Source organism: Cherax quadricarinatus, chromosome 45 (genome assembly GCF_038502225.1).
Source record: "Cherax quadricarinatus isolate ZL_2023a chromosome 45, ASM3850222v1, whole genome shotgun sequence".
Classification (NCBI taxonomy): Eukaryota; Metazoa; Arthropoda; class Malacostraca; order Decapoda; family Parastacidae; genus Cherax; species Cherax quadricarinatus.
The window spans coordinates 23,789,976-23,808,211 of record NC_091336.1 but is presented as its reverse complement, the minus strand read 5'-3'; the positions used below and the strand labels follow the sequence as shown (position 1 = coordinate 23,808,211).

Genomic DNA, 18,236 nt, shown 5'->3' with positions numbered 1-18,236 from the left:
TGCGAAAAAGATTTAGGAGTTCTGGTTAGCAGTAATCTGAAACCAAGACAACAGTGCATAAGTGTTCGCAATAAAGCTAATAGAATCCTTGGCTTCATATCAAGAAGCATAAATAATAGGAGTCCTCAGGTTGTTCTTCAACTCTATACATCCTTGGTTAGGCCTCATTTAGATTATGCTGCACAGTTTTGGTCACCGTATTACAGAATGGATATAAATTCTCTGGAAAATGTACAAAGGAGGATGACAAAGTTGATCCCATGTATCAGAAACCTTCCCTATGAGGATAGACTAAGGGCCCTGAAACTGCACTCTCTAGAAAGACGTAGAATTAGGGGGGATATGATTGAGGTGTATAAATGGAAGACAGGAATAAATAAAGGGGATGTAAATAGTGTGCTGAAAATATCTAGCCTAGACAGGACTCGCAGCAATGGTTTTAAGTTGGAAAAATTCAGATTCAGGAAGGATATAGGAAAGTACTGGTTTGGTAATAGAGTTGTGGATGAGTGGAACAAACTCCCAAGTACCGTTATAGAGGCTAGAACGTTGTGTAGCTTTAAAAATAGGTTGGATAAATACATGAGTAGATGTGGGTGGGTGTGAGTTAGACCTGATAGCTTGTGCTACCAGGTCGGTTGCCGTGTTCCTCCCTTAAGTCAATGTGACCTGACCTGACTAGGTTGGGTGCATTGGCTTAAGCCGGTAGGAGACTTGGACCTGCCTCGCATGGGCCAGTAGGCCTTCTGCAGTGTTCCTTCGTTCTTATGTTCTTATGTTCTTATGTATGTGTGTGTGTGTGTGTGTGTGTGTGTGTGTGTTCCCTTGTTTTATTCTTATTTTTCTGAAGGTAACATTTATATTTACCAATGCTCGCTATTTACTTTCATCAGTGCTTCCATTCTCAGGACTCCTCTCTCTCTCTCTCTCTCTCTCTCTCTCTTTTTTTTTTTTTTTTTTTTTTTAAACAGGGTTTGACAAGGTTAAGGATCCCTAGCTTTATTGACAGCTATATTACAGGTTAAGGATTCCTAACTTTATTGGCAAGCTAAGAGCTGTTACCTACATCAGCTCATTTGAAAGCATTTTTATTATTATGAGACATACAAGTACGGGACAGGATGAAGTTGGAGCCATCTGTGGGCCAGCATTTTCATTTGATCAACTGACTTTATCTCGTTGATATCATTATGCTGTACGAATGTGTTCCATACTCGAGTCATCCTGGGTATGTATGATCTCAGATGGAGTGATGTTCTGGAGAAGGGTACAGCCAGAGTGAAGTTGCTGCTTTCTGCCCGTCTTGTGGCATAAAAGCTTGTTTCACGCTGTCCTCGAAGTGGATCCAAGTGTGGTATTTTGACAATATTGGCCTTGTACATAACAGTAAGGCCACCCACATCCCTCCTATGTTGAAGGCTCTGCTGAAATGACAGATCTATCCAGGATGGGTCCAGGCGAGAGATGAGACGTCTTGCTCTGTTCTCTACTCTGTCCAGCAGTCGCAGATGAGAGGGGGGGCAGGCAAACCAAGAAAGTGGAGCATACTCAAGGTGTGAGCGTACTTGTGCCACGTACAGGATCTTGCAACCCCTACTGTCAAGCAGATGCGAGATACGGCGAAGTGCTGTAAGCTTCCTGGCTGCCTTGTTTGCAAGATTTACAACATGGTTCTTCATGGTTAGTTTGGAGTAAAATTTCACCCCAAGGATATCAACTTCTTCTCCAGGTGCCAACATCCTCCCATTCATCCTTACTACTGCGCCAGCATTACCATCATGGTGCCTAGAGACGATCATCATTTGCGTTTTCTCAGGTGCAAATGTTACTTGCCATCTATTTCCCCAAGCTGATATAGCTCTCAGCTGGTGATTGATGTAGCTTAGAGCAGCTGGCATTTCTTCTCTTGGATAAGTGAATGTCAGTGTACAGTCGTCTGCATATGCATGTGATTCTGGGATGAGATGAAGAAGGTCGTTGAAGTAGACATTCCATAGCAATGGACCCAGCACGCTTACTTGTGGAACGCTTGCCCCAATAGGATGCCTTGCTGATTCCGTTCCATTGAGGACTACACTTAGAGATCTACCATGAAGGTAATCACTGAGGAGACATAGCGTAGAGCCTGCAATTCCCAGTGCTTGAAGTTTTGCTAAGAGGCCCTGGTGCCACACCCGGTCGAAAGCGCCAGCAATGTCCAGTGCCACCACACAGCTGACTTTGGATTCATCCAGTGACTGGTGCCACTTAGTGGAGAGGTTTAGCAACAGATCAGCAGCAGAGTAACCTTTCCTGAAGCCATATTGACGATCACAAAGTAGTGAGTGGTAGTCAAAAAAATCTGTCATTTGTCTTGAGATAATTGTTTCAAGGATCTTACCAGTGATTGACAGGAGTGACACTGGTCTGTAGTTGCTGATTTCTGCTCTGCTCTTCTTTTTGTGAACAGGGACTACATTTGCCTCTTTCCATGAAGAGGGCCATTTACACTGTACTAGGCAGTGCTGAAAGATGCGAGTTAGAGGTGCTGCTAGCTGGTCTGCACATCTTCTCAACAATCTTGGGCTCAACTTGTCTGGGCCCACAGCCTTTTCTTGGTCAAGCGATTTAAGAAGGAAATGCACCTCCTCCTGCCTTATTGTCACCACTGACAGTTTTGACACAGTTCTTGCAGCTAGCCAAGGAGGGTCCCTTGCTGGATCAGGAACTTGCATTTTGGTAGCAAAGTGTTCAGCAAAGAGGTCCGCCTTCTCTTGACTACTAGTAGAGGTGGTCCCATCCTGTCGATTTAGAGGTGGAATAAGTTCATCAGGCAGATAACCTTGTCTGTCCTTGACCAAGGACCACCAGGTTTTGGAGCCTACCCTACCTGATGCTAACTTTCTTTTAGTGTCCACCTCCCATTTAGCAATGGCCCACTTTTGAACATCACCCATATGCCTACAGGCTTGCATGTGCAAGTTCCTGTTATAGGTGGTAGGATGTCTCTTATACCTTCGCCATGCTTTGTACTTAGCAGTAGCAGCCTCTCTACAACGAAAGCCAAACCAAGGCTGATCTGTAGGCTTTGTCACATATTGCCGGTGAGGAATGTGTTCTTGTTGCAGATTAAGGATGTGTCCAGTGAAGGCTTTCACTTGGTTGTCAACATCCCCCTGGAGAAGAGCATTCCAGTAGGTGGTGGCGAGCTCAGAGCAAAGGGCTGGCCAATTACCTCTTTCCCATAGCCAGGTTGTGCGTGTGGACTCCTCACCTCGTTCTGTTGGGATCTTAAGTGTAGTAAAAACAGCCTTGTGGTCAGACGATCCAACGTAGCCGAGGGGTTGACAAGTGACTATGCCTTCTGCCAGATCACTCACTACTGGGTCAAGGGAGGAGCCAGAGATATGAGTAGGGAAATCAACAAAGTTTCTCATGTCAAACACTGCAAGAAGGTCATCAAAGTCCCTCTGTATAAGGTGCTGTTTGAGGTCACCAACAATTATAATATGTTGACAGTTGTGTTGTAGCAGAAGGGAGTCAATATTTTCCATTAGGAAGTTGATAGGGTCTGCGTGTTGCCACTGAGGTCTGTACATTGCACATGCTAGTACAGAGGTACTAGTGTTTATACAGAGCTTGAAGAACATCATTTCAAGATGTGTAGGGGTGGCAACATCTATGTGCTGGGTATGAACACTTTTAGAGAAGCACACAGCAACACCACCTCCTTGCCCTTGCCTGTCTCTTCTCATCCATGAGGTGTAGCCAGCAATTCTTGCAAAATTTTCTGGAGTCCTGTCATCCAAAAATGTTTCAACAACAGCTATCATGTCGGGACGTCGAGTGTTCACAAAGCTATGTGTGAGCTCTCCAACATTAGTAATGAAACCTCTAATGTTGGCCGACAGGATGCTGATAGACTGGCTCCTCATGATGAAGTGGTCAGCTTGAGGTGGTGGGTGTGTAGGGAATGTAAGGTGCCTGCCCTTGAGAGAGGTAGGGTACTGAGGCAGCTGCAGGGATGTAGGTCTGTGGTCGTGTATAAGGCCCAGTCCCACCTGCTGGGCTGGGATAGGAGTAGCTAAGTGCGTGACGTGTGAGAGTGTTCACCAATTCAGAGATCCTGCTGGTTTGTTCTCTCTCTCTCTCTCTCTCTCTCTCTCTCTCTCTCTCTCTCTCTCTCTCTCTCTCTCTCTCTCTCTCTCTCTCTCTCTCTCTCTCTCTCTCTCTCTCATTTTTACATCTTTCTCTTCCTCCTTATTAAAATGGGGTAAACTCTAAACCCAAAGATGTTCCATTATCTCTCATTCACTGGGGAGTGGGATGTAATCAGGTTTGCTCCGAGGAAGAGGAGATGAGCTTATCTCCCTTGCATTAAGAGTCCTTCAGCATCTTTCCTATATTTTTTTCGTTCTTTTTAATGTGTTTTATCACTTCTTTAACCCATTTCTCTTCTTACGTGTGTTCCCTCTCTTCCTTCCCTCTAATGCTCTTCTTTTCTCTTCTCTATACACCTTGCATTTCATTTGTAATTACTCCCTTTAGAGTTTCTCATTCTCACTCTTTTTTACTTTGTCTGTCTTTACAATCTTCGCTTTTCATGCCTTTCTCCATTATTTCCTTCTATTTATTCTTGCAGTCTGACCATTTCAATCTCTCCCAGTAACTCATTCTCTCTCTCTCTCTCTCTCTCTCTCTCTCTCTCTCTCTCTCTCTCTCTCTCTCTCTCTCTCTCTCTCTCTCTCTCTCTCTGTTACACACACTATCTCTCACTCTCCCCCCCACACACACACAGGATAAGAACATCATCTGGGAAGACCATCTGTCCTGCGTGGGTCCTTGGAGTTCATGTCAACAAGGAAGGACATAGGCTTTAGTTATAAAGTATTCGAGTTACAGGGAGGGTGGGTTTGGAGGGTGAATGGTTGGATATGAGGGTGAAATGTGGGTGGGAGAGTGGGTGGGAAAGTAGGAAATAGGAGATGAGAGAGAATGAGAGAGCGAGAGAGCTCTTAGCTTGTAAGTAAAGATAAGAACCTTAACCAAACCTTGTTCAACCTTGTGGAAAAGAGAGAGAGAGAAAGAGAGAGAGAGAGAGAGAGAGAGAGAGAGAGAGAGAGAGAGAGAGAGAGAGAGAGAGAGAATGTGGAGATGGGGAGAGGGAGAGATGGGGGGATACACTTACATACCATTTTGGTGAGAGCAGTGAATGCGAAATGAGCCTTACGAACGCGGCTAGACTTCATCATCCATATCCTCTCTTAATCCCATTTTACACACAATATCGCACGTTGGCATTAATACAGCTATTGTATTACCCCTGAATCTTCATGTACCCGGCTATATTTTGCTGTATTTCTTGTGTTTTTGCGAATCGGTACTCCTCTTTAGGCTCCTTCAAGGGATGAAATGCCTTGATGCTCTTGAAGGGCTCTTGCTTCAAGGAATTGAAGCTACTCTTCCATTTGCAAGCATCATATCTGTTTATCTCCCATTTCCCTCTTTTGTCTTATTTTTTTTCTAGTTTCAGCCTACTAGAAATATATGTATAGACAGATGCGCAAAGAAAGCACAGACAGAAAGGCAAAAAATATGTTCAAGGACATTCACATACAGGAAAACATACACGTAACATCTACGTATGTAACTAGACAGAAGCATTCAAGTATATAAAAAACATACGCGGTACATAAACATCAACAAAACCATAGATAAAACATCCACGTACAAAGAAACATAGACGGTGCATCCACACTCATACGTATATATAAACGCGGTACATTCACGCACACACACACACACACACACACACACACACACACACACACACACACACACACACACACACACAAACACACACACACACACACACACACACACACACACACACACACACACGGAACTTGTAATTACACATTACATGCACGTACACAGAACTATACAAAGAGCATCAACGTAAACAGGAACTTGCATGGTATATTCACGTACACAGGATATGTATTCCTAGAACAACAACAGAAGTTATACGCACGTACGCAGAAACATGCACACAGAGGCGTACACAGGATATCCCGCACACAGAGACATACACGGTACATTCACGTACACAAAATAATTCACAATACATACAAGTACCTTACATGGAAACATACGAATAACTTTACACAAAAATACAAAATATTAGAAATGCAAAACGAAAAACTGATTTGCATTGCATATTTCGACGTTACAGAACGGATTGAGATGTTTTCTTACACATTTGAAGAGTCCCAATTAAAGCCTGTTCTACACTGTGATTCATTTCACCAAATTGTCGGCAGTACGCCAATGGGATTCATTCTTTGGACTTAATGGTTAAGACGATAAATAAGAAACTAACCAGACTGGACGTCAACTTACTCATGACCAAACTTCCTACCGCGAGATTAGTGACTCGTAGCTAAGAGGTAATGGCTTCGACTCACAACAAAGGATCTGGTAGAGATTATGGGTAAGTCGGCTTACACCTGTTGACCCTGTTCACTTAGCATTAAACTGGTACCTGGGTGTTACAAGCTAAGAGCTATTGTCCTACCTCAGCTCATTCCAAAGCCTAGCCCTATCTAACGTATACAATCACCCTCCAGTAGGAGGCCCCAAACAGCCGTCGTCCTGTAGGGTGTTTCGGGGGTCCAAGCTCCCACGGCCCGGTTCATAACCAGGCTTCGCGGTGAATCAGGGCCTGGCTGATTAGGCCCTGATCCACCGCGAGGCTGGATCATGGACTGGGACTCGTGTGCGTTGACCCCCCGAACACCCTCCAGGTGACTCCAGGTACCCGGCTGCTTGGTTCCTTCTACTGGAAGGGAGTAGTACACTTCAGATAGGGCCAGCCTTTGGAATTGGCTGAGGTAGAACAACTCTTAGCTTGTAAATTTAAAGGTGTAAAAAATCGGGCAAATTAATGACAATCCTCCCCTCACCTCTCGTCGACCTGCCTTTACCTTTCAACGCTTTAATTGATCTTATTGACTTATTTATACTGTTGCGAACACGGCAATGATTGGCTGCTTCATCAAGCTTAAGTCAATCAGTAGGAAAGCTGGATTTTGGCAAGAGACGTGGCTGGAGCTCACTACAGGGACTGGCTCAGGTGACTGTTTGTTTTGGGTGTGCTTGAGTATTCGCCTTTACTATAATTGACTGTTTTGAACTAACCACTCGTAGAATATTCTGCCTTCTACAGGGCAAGGGAAGATCATGTGGCCAGTCACCACTGGCTAGAAAGCAAGGAACAGCAAGCAACAGGTATCAGGACGCCATATAAAGTAGCCAGTTCATCAGTGACTGGATGATGGGATAAGATTTAAGGGAAAGGGATATTGATTGCGGTTGTCGGACTTCGTTCATCGTCGTCACTTGGCTGGTCGGACACGGGGTATCCAGCCCTCGGATACCGGGTGACAGCACCAGTTATTACCAGTGAACAACTAGTCAAATATCCGCTCTAGAGCAACAGTGATGTGTCATATATATATATATATATATATATATATATATATATATATATATATATATATATATATATATATATATATATATATATATATATATATATATATATATGCTGATGCTAAGTGTTGTGTGGAGTTCCAACATTGAAATCATTACTATTGTGCAACTCATCCTCCTAATCAAAATTGACATTTTACTGTAGCTTAGTCAGATTTGTAACAGTGATGGTGGAATGAAGAAGTTGTTTTCTGATTATTTTAATGGGCGCTGGTTGAGTCTCTGTTTTCTCTTCGCACTCCAAAAAATTGTCATCTTTATGTATTATTGTCTTGCTTGCGTTTTGGTGTGTTAGAATTCGTTATACTATGCTAATAGGCAATACTCTAACCCAACGTAAATAACGTACATATAGAAGTTTGCTTAAAATTAATGTGAGAAATTGACTGGCGCTCTAGGAGGGTGGGTTACTTTGCGTTACTTGAAGCTGCAGCGGTGACTTAGTGGTTCCGTGACAGTGATATGTCGTGTGAGTTTGCTATTGATTGCTACTGAGTGTCATGAGGAACTGCAACAGTTACTACAGTGATAATTATCCACATAATGTCATAGTAAATATGACATTGTCTAAAATATTATGTGATAATTTCCACAATTTACTTTGTTCTCTCTTGGTTACACAGTCAAGCAGTCACTGTGCAATTTTAACTTGTGTTTGCATGAGCCTGCCTTCACCCGCTCTCACACGCGAATGAGCGTCATTCAAGGTGTGATTTGCAACAGCACCTTCTAACTTCTGCTTCAGGTTCTCGTTTCTGTTGTAAAAAAGCCCTTGTGTAGTTTTAAAAATAGGTTGGATAAATATATGAGTGGGTGTGGGTGGGTGTCAGTTGGACCTGACTAGCTTGTGCTACCAGGTCTGATGCCGTGCTCCTTCCTTAGTGGAAGTGACCTGACTAGGTGGTCATTGTTTCATTCCGGGGGTGGCATGGACCTGCTTCGCATGGGTCAGTAGGCCTGTTGCAGTGTTCCTTCTTTTTTATGTCCTTATGAATTAAGTGAAGGCCTTGATGATCCATGGAACTGGTGTTGCCTTCCCTTCTTCGAATTAAACCTGATTACTTCTCATAGATATATTATGATAATTGTAAAGTAAAAGGACACAAGTGCAACTAATGTGACATTTATTGTGGCAACGTTTCGCTCTCCAGGAGCTTTATCAAGCCCTTACGTAATGGCTTGATAAAGCTCCTGGAGAGCGAAACGTTGCCACAATAAATGTCACATTAGTTGCACTTGTGTCCTTTTACTTTACATATTGTCGGTAATTCTACCAACTTTATTACATTATGATAATTACAATAATATTACTATGATTTTACCATGACTTGGGTTTCCAGATCATTACAGTGTTTATCTTTGTTAATAAAATCCCTTGAAAAAACATCTTCCATAGAACTAAAATTCCTCAAGGGTGTTCTTGAGCCAATGAGCTGTGGTACCTACTACTGCCTTCTGGCAGAGAGCATCAACAGCCTAACAAACCAGACTTCCAACTAGGAGTATCAACAGTCCAGTTACTCAACCGTTACTGTACTCATTTCAATCACTGGAAGGCCGGTAATGTTACTGCACATGAACGAGTACACACCTCTTCCCCAGAGTTTTAAACCAGAAGGTCGACACAAGCAGATGCTGCTGGAAACTTACATTATTCTCAACTAATAAATATTCGGTTTCAGACTTTCACTGCTAATTCCAACATTCTTCATCTACGAACACGGTTACCAAAGGCAAGAAGTGGCTGCAACATTAGGACTGGTCTAGTACCAGATAGTAGAGGCGATGATCCCAGAAACTATCAACACATAAACAAATGAACAATAGCCTCAACACTATGACTTGGCTCCATTAAATAAAAAGAATATTCTTGTCTCGATGGCTCACAGTTATCTGTTCGGGAATCAATAAATGGTCTTATTTTATGAGTTTTGGCTTTTCTTAGTGTTAAATGTACGTCAGTCAACATTAATTAATTGATGTTAAACGTAACTTAACCTAAAGCAGAGAATAAAATGTTCTTAACTACATGCAGTGTAAAATCAACGTCGGTATTAGGATAACAGGTCGCGTGAGAAAGCAACGTTTCGAGCTGGGTAATTTTAGGAACAAAATAGAAATGAACTGACAGATTGCATCCTTCTACAATTTTAATAAAAGACAACGACACACTTAAGTTGAACCTATACAGGAAACCTAGTAAAAGAAAAAAAGACCTGGTGCAACGTTGTAACTAACTGGACTTTCATTCATCACTTCCTGGAGGAAACGTACTAGGTTACCACAGATTCATTTCATAACCCAAAATACCTCAAGAATTTGATTTGATAGTTTAAGAAAAGTTCTTAACGCCAACTGCAACAACATTTAATTAGAAAGCGCAAGAAGAATTAAAAGATCACAAACGTCAATAAAACAGAACAACAGTGACAAATACACGTAATAGCAATGTCTGATTCTTTAACGGAACTCCAGCATTAGTGTATACAATAATAACATCTAGTTTTACCACAGAAGCTCACTGGAACGTGTAATAACAACTTTTACTTCAACAGAAAGCCAACACAAGTACACGCAATAAGAATAACATCGGGGTCACAGTCTAGACAAGCTGGACAGACAATAATCTTGTCAGGAGCAGAGCCAACACAAACAAAACAATCTCTGTCTGTCTCTCTCTCTCTCTCTCTTTCTCTCTCTCTGTTTCTCTCTCTCTGTTTCTCTCTCTGTTTCTCTCTCTCTCTCACACACACACACAGACACACACACACAGCATGATACCGCCTAATACCGAGCACATCAGCTTAACTGATGCAGCATATGGGCGACTAGCAAACCTAAGAACGGGGTTCCGACATCTCGGTAAGGAATCGTTCAGGACTCTGCACACAGTGTACGTCAGGCCCATACTGGAGTATGCAGCACCAGTTTGGAACCCACACCTGGCCAAGTACGTCAAGAAATTAGAGAAAGTGCAAAGGTTTGTAACGAGACTAATCCCGGAGCTAAGGGGAATGTTCTACGAGGAGAGGTTAAGGGAAATCGACCTGACGACACTGGAGAGAGAAAGAGAGAGAGAGAGAGAGAGAGAGAGAGAGAGAGAGAGAGAGAGAGAGAGAGAGAGAGAGAGAGAGAGAGAGAGAGAGAGAGAGAGAGAGAGAGAGTGAGTGAGAGAGAGGGAGAGAGAGAGAGGGAGGGATGGACATGATAACGACATATAAAATACTGAGAGGAATTGACAGGGTGGACAGAAAGGATGTTCCAGAGATGGGACACGACAACAAGGGATCACAACTCGAAATTAAAGACTCAGGTGAGTCACAGGGATGTTAGGAAGTATTTCTTCAGTCATAGAGTTGTCAGGAAGTGGCATAGTCTGGAGAGAGATGTAGTGGAGGCAGGATCCATACATAACTTTAAGAAGAGGTATGATAAAGCTTATGAAACAGGAAGAGTGGCTGAGTAGCGGCCAGTGAAGAGGCGGGGCCAAGAGCTGTGACTCGACCCCTGCAACCACAATTAAGTGAGAGCACCCACGCACACACACACACACACACACACACACACACACACATACACACACACACACACACACACACACACACAGGGCCAGGAGCTGTGATCGACCCCTGCAACCACAAATAGATGAGTACACACTACACAACATTCTGAAGGATTTCGATAATTATATATATGAGAAACATTTATAAATTTGTAAGAGAAAACATAGCATTGCCAACGCTAGTGTTGTACACAGAGAACAACAACAACACCACCAGCAGCAGCAGCAGACTAGTTTCACTAAAGCTAAACTCATCATCACAGAGAACAAGAACAAGAGAAAGTGTTCGTAATCTTCATTTCTTCGACAAGATAACCCCGTCAAACTCTTTCGTGCAACACCCTGTATGTGGAGAGGAAGAAGTACCTTGATGAAGGGCTCTTGATGCAAGGAATTAAGGCTACCCTTCCCTTTCCATCATCAAATTAGATTACGTCACAACCGACCCATTCCTCAGTCGCTATGAATCTCGTGTAGGTTCATTACTTTCTTATAGTAATGAATATGATAATTCAAGTACCACACAATTGAATATATAATAATTTTGAAACATGTTGGGTCATGGCGTTTACGAAGTGACCTTGTGTGTGTGTGCGCGTGTGTGTGTGTGTATGTGTGTGTACTCACCTATTTGTACTCACCTATTTGTGGTTGCAGGGGTCGAGTCATAGCTCCTGGCCCCGTCTCTTCACTGATTGCTACTAGGTCCTCTCTCTCCCTGCTCCATGAGCTTTATCATACCTCGCCTTAAAACTATGTATGGTTCCCGCCTCCACTACTTCACTTTCTAGACTATTCCACGACTTGACTACTCTATGACTGAAGAAATACTTCCTAACATCCCTTTGATTCATCTGAGTCTTCAACTTCCAATTGTGACCTCTTGTGTATGTGTCCCATCTCTGGAACATCCTGTCTTTGTCCATCGTGTGTGTGTGTGTGTGTGTGTGTGTGTGTGTGTGTGTGTGTGTACTCACCTATTTGTGTGCAGGGGTCGAGTCCTAGTCCTGTGTGTGTGTCCATGAGCTTTATCAAACCTCGTGTGTCCACTACGTCATTTTCTAGGCTGTGTGTGTGTGTGTGTGTGTGTATCCACCGAGTTGTGCTTGCGGAACTACATTTGCGGAAGTCAAGAATCAGCTTCTGGACCTGCCTCAATGATTAATTTGAATTCTGGATTCATGGCCTTCTCATATCTACTCTTGATGCTTTGTACTGTGTTTTCACCACTCTCTCATTTACGTCATCACACTGTCTAACCACCCTGAATTTAAAGAAATAATTCCTCTCATTCGTATGGAAAATCTGTGTATTCAGCTTCTGAGTCCCTTTAATTCTATCCTTGCCCAGTCATTTCCTCTTAATATTACTACATGTCATGTTTACATCTTTCCTTGTCCCTCTGTATATCAAGGTCGACAGATTTAGTCATCATTCTCGCTTCAGAGTGAATTCCACTCAGTTCTGGTAGAAGTCTGGTTGCAAAGCTTGGAAGTTTCCCCAGCTTCTTCTTGTATAAGAATCTGAGGGATTATTTATTCAAGTTCCTGAAGGTTATTCTGAGGTTTTCTAATTTTGACGTTAAACAGTTTAAATGTATTTCTGGAGATATGTTTGTAGTTATATTCACCCTCAGGTCCTTTTCACTCTCCAATATTTGTAGTGTGTGTGTGTGTGTGTGTGTGTGTGTGTGTGTGTGTGTGTGTGTGTGTGTGTGTGTGTGTGTGTGTGTGTGAGTGTGTGTGTGTGTTCATCCTTAATTTCTAATCCCCCCCCATCCCCTCGACTCTATTTCTCTATAAGCAACAACTCTGCGCATTTCCGAAATAATCAATCACATGTGCATTTCCTTTATAAGTAATTACATACGTGTACTTTCTGTATGAGCAATTATGTGTTGCTATATAAGGATTCATAAACGTATTTTCATATTCATGTAATTAGACGTGTTTATTTCTTCTAGATCAAGTTCCGCACAACAACTAAATCATTTACCAGGAAAATAATCTGTTCGCTGCGCATTCACTACACACTAATACATAATACAACCGGGCAAAAATGCTTCAACATAGAAGGTAGGCAGGCGCACACACACACACACACACACACACACACACACACACACACACACACACACACACACACACACACACACACACACACACACACACACATACATACATACATTCACACACATTCACAAACATTCACATTCACTCTTCTACAATATTTCGCCACCCTGAGACGGGAAATAATTCCTGATGTCTCTGTTGCTTACCCGTATCTTTCACTTCCAGTGGTGTCAAGAATTTCCGTTTCTACCATCTCCAACAGCCTGTCCCTATCCAAGCTTTAAATTCCCTCTGAGTATTTTCTGTTATCATACATTTGGTTCTTCTGTACTCCAATGTCGTTGGATTAATAATCAATAGCCTCTTTTCATAGCTCATGCGCCCTTAACTCAGAAACAATACTAGTTGCATACTTGTGCACTATCTCCAGTTTCCAAACATATGCTTCCTCAGGTGCGGGTTCCATACTGGAGCTTCGTACTCCCTTATCGGCCTGACAGATGTTGAATACAGTGCCCGTAAAGACTGCTGAGATTCCTAAAGATCACTGTTAGATATGCCATGCGAGCACCGGGTGCAGAGGTTATGCGGCTGATGTGAGCCTATGGCTCTGTTCCCTCTGTACCCCCTAGATAATACAACGTGCCCGGCCTTCTGCCCCATTTCCCGATCTTTATGACTTCGCATTTGCTGGGGCTCAATTCAAGCAACAACTTATCTTACCAGTCTTGAATTTTGTCCGGTTTTCTAAACTATTTATCAAACTATTTATCACATTTGTCCGGATCCATTTGAATCCTTTCTTTATTCTCAGTTGTTTTTATTCTTTTCATCAGCAAAAAAGGGATACGTCTAACTCATTCTCTTCTGGAATATAATTCTCCTAAACTAGAAACAGTAATGGCCCTATTACCAATCTTGCGGAACCCCGTTTGTTACATTTAGCCATTCTGATATCTCTTCGCAGGAGATGACTGCTTCCTGCATCTATGGAACTCTTTGAGCCACGGAGTACGTTCCCTTTTATTCTTGCCTGAACCTAACGTTGTAGATCAGTCTTGTGTACGTGTGTGACTCTGTCTTTGTGTACTATGTGTAGTTTGTGGTTACATATGTCGATTCACAGCTCCTGGCCCCGCCTCTTCGCTGGTCGCTACTAGGTCCACTCTCCGCTGCATGAGCTTTATCGTATCTCTTAAAACTTTACGTGGATCCTGCCTCCACTACATCACTCTCCAGATTGTTCCACTTCCTGACAACTCTGTAACTGATGTAATAATTCCTAACATGCTTGTGACTCATCCGAGTCTTCAACTTCCAGTTGTGACCCCTTGTTGATGTGCCCAATCTCTGAAACAGTGTGTGTGTGTGTGTGTGTGTGTGTGTGTGTGTGTGTGTGTGTGTGTGTGTGCGCGTGCCTTCTATAATAAAATATTAATGACCTGTTGTTGTATTATGTATAAGTGGAGATAGAACACACTATGCAGCAATGAGATCATTTTCCTGCAAAGGAACTAGTTTGCAGCGCTTTTATTAAATATAAAAGAAATAAACACATCTGATTATATAAATAAGGAAATACGTATAAGAAAGCTTATAGAAGAAATCACAATAAAAAGCTTGACTACGAATGCTGTTATAGGAATATTTAAGGATTTATGCAGAATTACTTGTATAGGAAAAACAAAAAACAGGTGAAAATTTGTGTATACAATAATTTCGCAAAAATCATTTTGAAACTAACGAGAAAAATATATTTCATTGTGTTTATTAAATTATTGTAAACTTGTATAAAATATATTTAGTTTGATTAGGCTAAATTAAATTGCGCTTGTTATAATGAGGTTAGGTAAGTTTTCTATTTTTTTTTTTTGGTACAAAATTATTACTTTTTACATTAACATAAGTGAAAAAATATATTTAAACGTGCAAGATAAAATTTTTGAAAGGACTTAATTTTAAATGAGTACTTGCTAATTGACCAATTTTACCTATTCGGCACGACATATATATATATATGTATATATATATATGTATATATATATATATATATATATGTATATATATATATATATGTATATATATATTTGTATATATATATATATGTATATATATATATGTATATATAGGATGGGGTCCACCTCTGGTGTAAATTGTGGGACCCATTGCCTCGGAGAAGTGCATAAAAAGACTTCAAGGAAGAATATTTGGATTTCTTCCTGAAGCCGTTTGAATATTCCACTTCCCCTACCACCCCATCTTTTAGTATATTTTTTTTTTTACCAATAGGAATATTTTATTACATAATATGGTACAGAAGATTTAAGAGATACATTATTGATATAAAGGTGGCATATACGGTACATGTTGTTACGTGTGTATCACCGATTATAAGGCGAAAATCTCATCCAGCTCCCACCAAAGCAAATTGGCCCGAAAAAGAAAAACATTCATTATCATTCACTCCATCACTGTCTTACCTGAGTCGCACTTACACTACAGTTACAGAACTGCAACATTAACACCTCTCCTTCAGAGTGCAGACACTGTACTTCCCATCTCCAGCAACGTGAAAACGTGTTCAAGTTATTATGCTTACGACTACATTCTTTTGGGGAGAATTAAACCCGTAGAGGTCTTAACGAAACATCCAAACCATCCTCTAAATATTTTCTCGATTACGGATTATTCCATCTAGGGCATTATGGCTTTTATTCTTCATATTAAATTTTATACTCATGGGTCTTAAGTAAATGTGAGACTATTTACTAACTCAAGCAATGGACTCATAAGCTCCCGTTTGTTCATAGACGAACTGATTCTCCGTAAATTCTATTCCTTCTAAGCACCTAAACCTCAGACTCGGTAAACCCTTTAACAACTGTATCCTTAAAACCTAATGAACTCTCAGACGCACAAAACCTTTGGAAACTTTAAAAGCTTACCTGGGCTTCCAGGGATCTCGCCAAATCCTTTACGAAATAGCAAGATCAGCAGCAGTGAAATTGTCGACAGCATTGTTAGCCGTCACTGTTGATTATCCTTGGGGCTCCGCCTGGTTTTTTTTTTTTTAACTGTTCTTTTCTAGAGTTTCTTGTTCTCGGTTGTTTCTTGTTTTCTCGCACTTAAACTAGGTTATCTTTCTCTCTCTCTCTCTCTCTCTCTCTCTCTCTCTCTCTCTCTCTCTCTCTCTCTTCTTTATTCAGTTTTTCTCTTCACATTCACATTTTGGCATTATTGTTTTATTAAATTTCTTCTTTATTCTCCCTGCGTTTTTAAGCTGTTTAACATTGGCTTTAATATTGCTTATACTTATTATCATATGTAATTTCACAATTATTTTGGTTCACAAGAAAACTTCTGTTTAAGAAAAAAGAATTAACCCAAATGTAATTTAAGTTTTATTTTATGATTTTCAAAGGTTATAATTTTTACTTATAGTTTTCTCACAAATTTCTAATGATATAGTATATAAACATTATTAATGTTGGTATAAAGAAAAAATACATTACGACAAAACGTAATTGATAATCACCTACACAAAATATACATCACAATTAACACTCCAAGAAATTCATCAATTATCATCGGCGTTCAGAAAGTGTTGAAGGTCAATGTTATCAGTGGGTCACTACCTGCTCACATCTGTGAAAGGTCAAGCCAAGATAAGATAAGCAAAAGAAAGGTTTGATCGCCTACACACGGACTCGAAAAGCGCTTTCCCGGTGGAGAGCAAGAGAAGTGCGTGAACACACCGTCCCCGTTGGCCTCTCGGGTGCCACTGACTGCTGCCACCTCACACGACCCAGCCCAGGCACTGTTTCAACCCAGTCCGATAACGTTGAAATATAAGGTGAATTCTAACCTTTTATATATAAAATTACTTGGAAGCAATATTAATGCACTTATGTCACTCATCGTTATCTCATTGAACACTCCATTGATACGTAAAATAAGACTCGTTATCCTTTATCAATGTATTTCAAAATGTTAATCTAGCAATTCCTCTGTAAGAAACGTATATTTGTTATTAACTCACACAAAAAGCGTAATATAACCACATCAAAGTTATGAGGCTGGAGGATGAAGTCATTAGATATAAGAAGGGAAGTAAATAAATCTCTGAAACTTATGAAGAAAAATGCCTTAGAATAACAACAGCACAAGCTAAGCCCCTACCCACACAATATATATATATATATATATATATATATATATATATATATATATATATATATATATATATATATATATATATACAAACACACACACACTTGAAGCTGATCTTTGATCATGCACTTTTATTTAGCATTTGCCTTAATATATTGAATATCTTTGATAAACAATTTATAAATTGCTTACTATTAACAATAGGAGGAAGTAAGATGTTCTGAAGCTTCCTGATATTTCCTGCAGCTACTGTAACACACAAAACAACATCAAAATTTATCGACTCTAGGAAGACCATGATAAATGGCAAGTGCCTTAGGAAAATAACTTACCTCCAAAGTAAAGTAACTTATATTCACAACTCCATTGATGTCTCAATTCAAAAGATGTAAAAGTCGATTACCTGATAAATTTAACTCTGCTGATATATCATACACCCAAGTTTTATTCATTCAGATGGTTTATAGGTTATGAATCTTTTATTCGTATATTAAGGCAATACGAATGTACATTAAGGTATAATAACGGCACTGTACGAGAGGCGACCGTAGCACAAATAATAATAACAAGAAACAGTAACATATAAAGCATAAACTGTAGCAAATAGCAGTTGAAAGAGTAACACACGTAACAACAGTGATAAGACAGTAGGAACAGTAACCGAAGTAACAGGATCAAAGATAGTAAGGGCAGTAGGAACAATACAATAATTAGTAAAGTTTAAATAATTTAAATAGTTGCATTAGTGTTAAATATTAAAAAGGCACAATACCGTGACTGGAACAATAACTCGCACATATGAGAGACGACGTTCCGGTCTGACTTAGATCAAATCGCCCAAGTCAGACCGCGTTGTGTACTGTAGTAGTAGTAGTAGTAGTAGTAGTAGTAGTGGCTGT

General features: G+C 40.7%; 1 protein-coding gene across 2 annotated transcripts in view; it reads right to left on the bottom strand.

Moving 5' to 3' along the window:
• LOC128694939 (neural cell adhesion molecule 1-B-like) overlaps nucleotides 1-16,941 on the bottom strand; it is a 216,112-nt gene extending 199,171 nt beyond the window's left edge. Inside the window, exons 1-2 of one of the 2 annotated variants that reach the window (XM_070094367.1) lie at nucleotides 16,867-16,941; nucleotides 16,113-16,527 (exon numbers count right to left, since the gene is read on the bottom strand). In XM_070094367.1, coding sequence (XP_069950468.1) covers nucleotides 16,113-16,185 — 73 coding nt within the window. In that variant the 5' untranslated portion in view covers nucleotides 16,186-16,527; nucleotides 16,867-16,941. Of the gene's footprint in view, nucleotides 1-16,112; nucleotides 16,528-16,706; nucleotides 16,846-16,866 lie in introns of those variants that run through there. The other variant, XM_070094366.1, reaches the window with a different exon arrangement.
• Nucleotides 16,942-18,236: the final 1,295 nt, after the last annotated feature.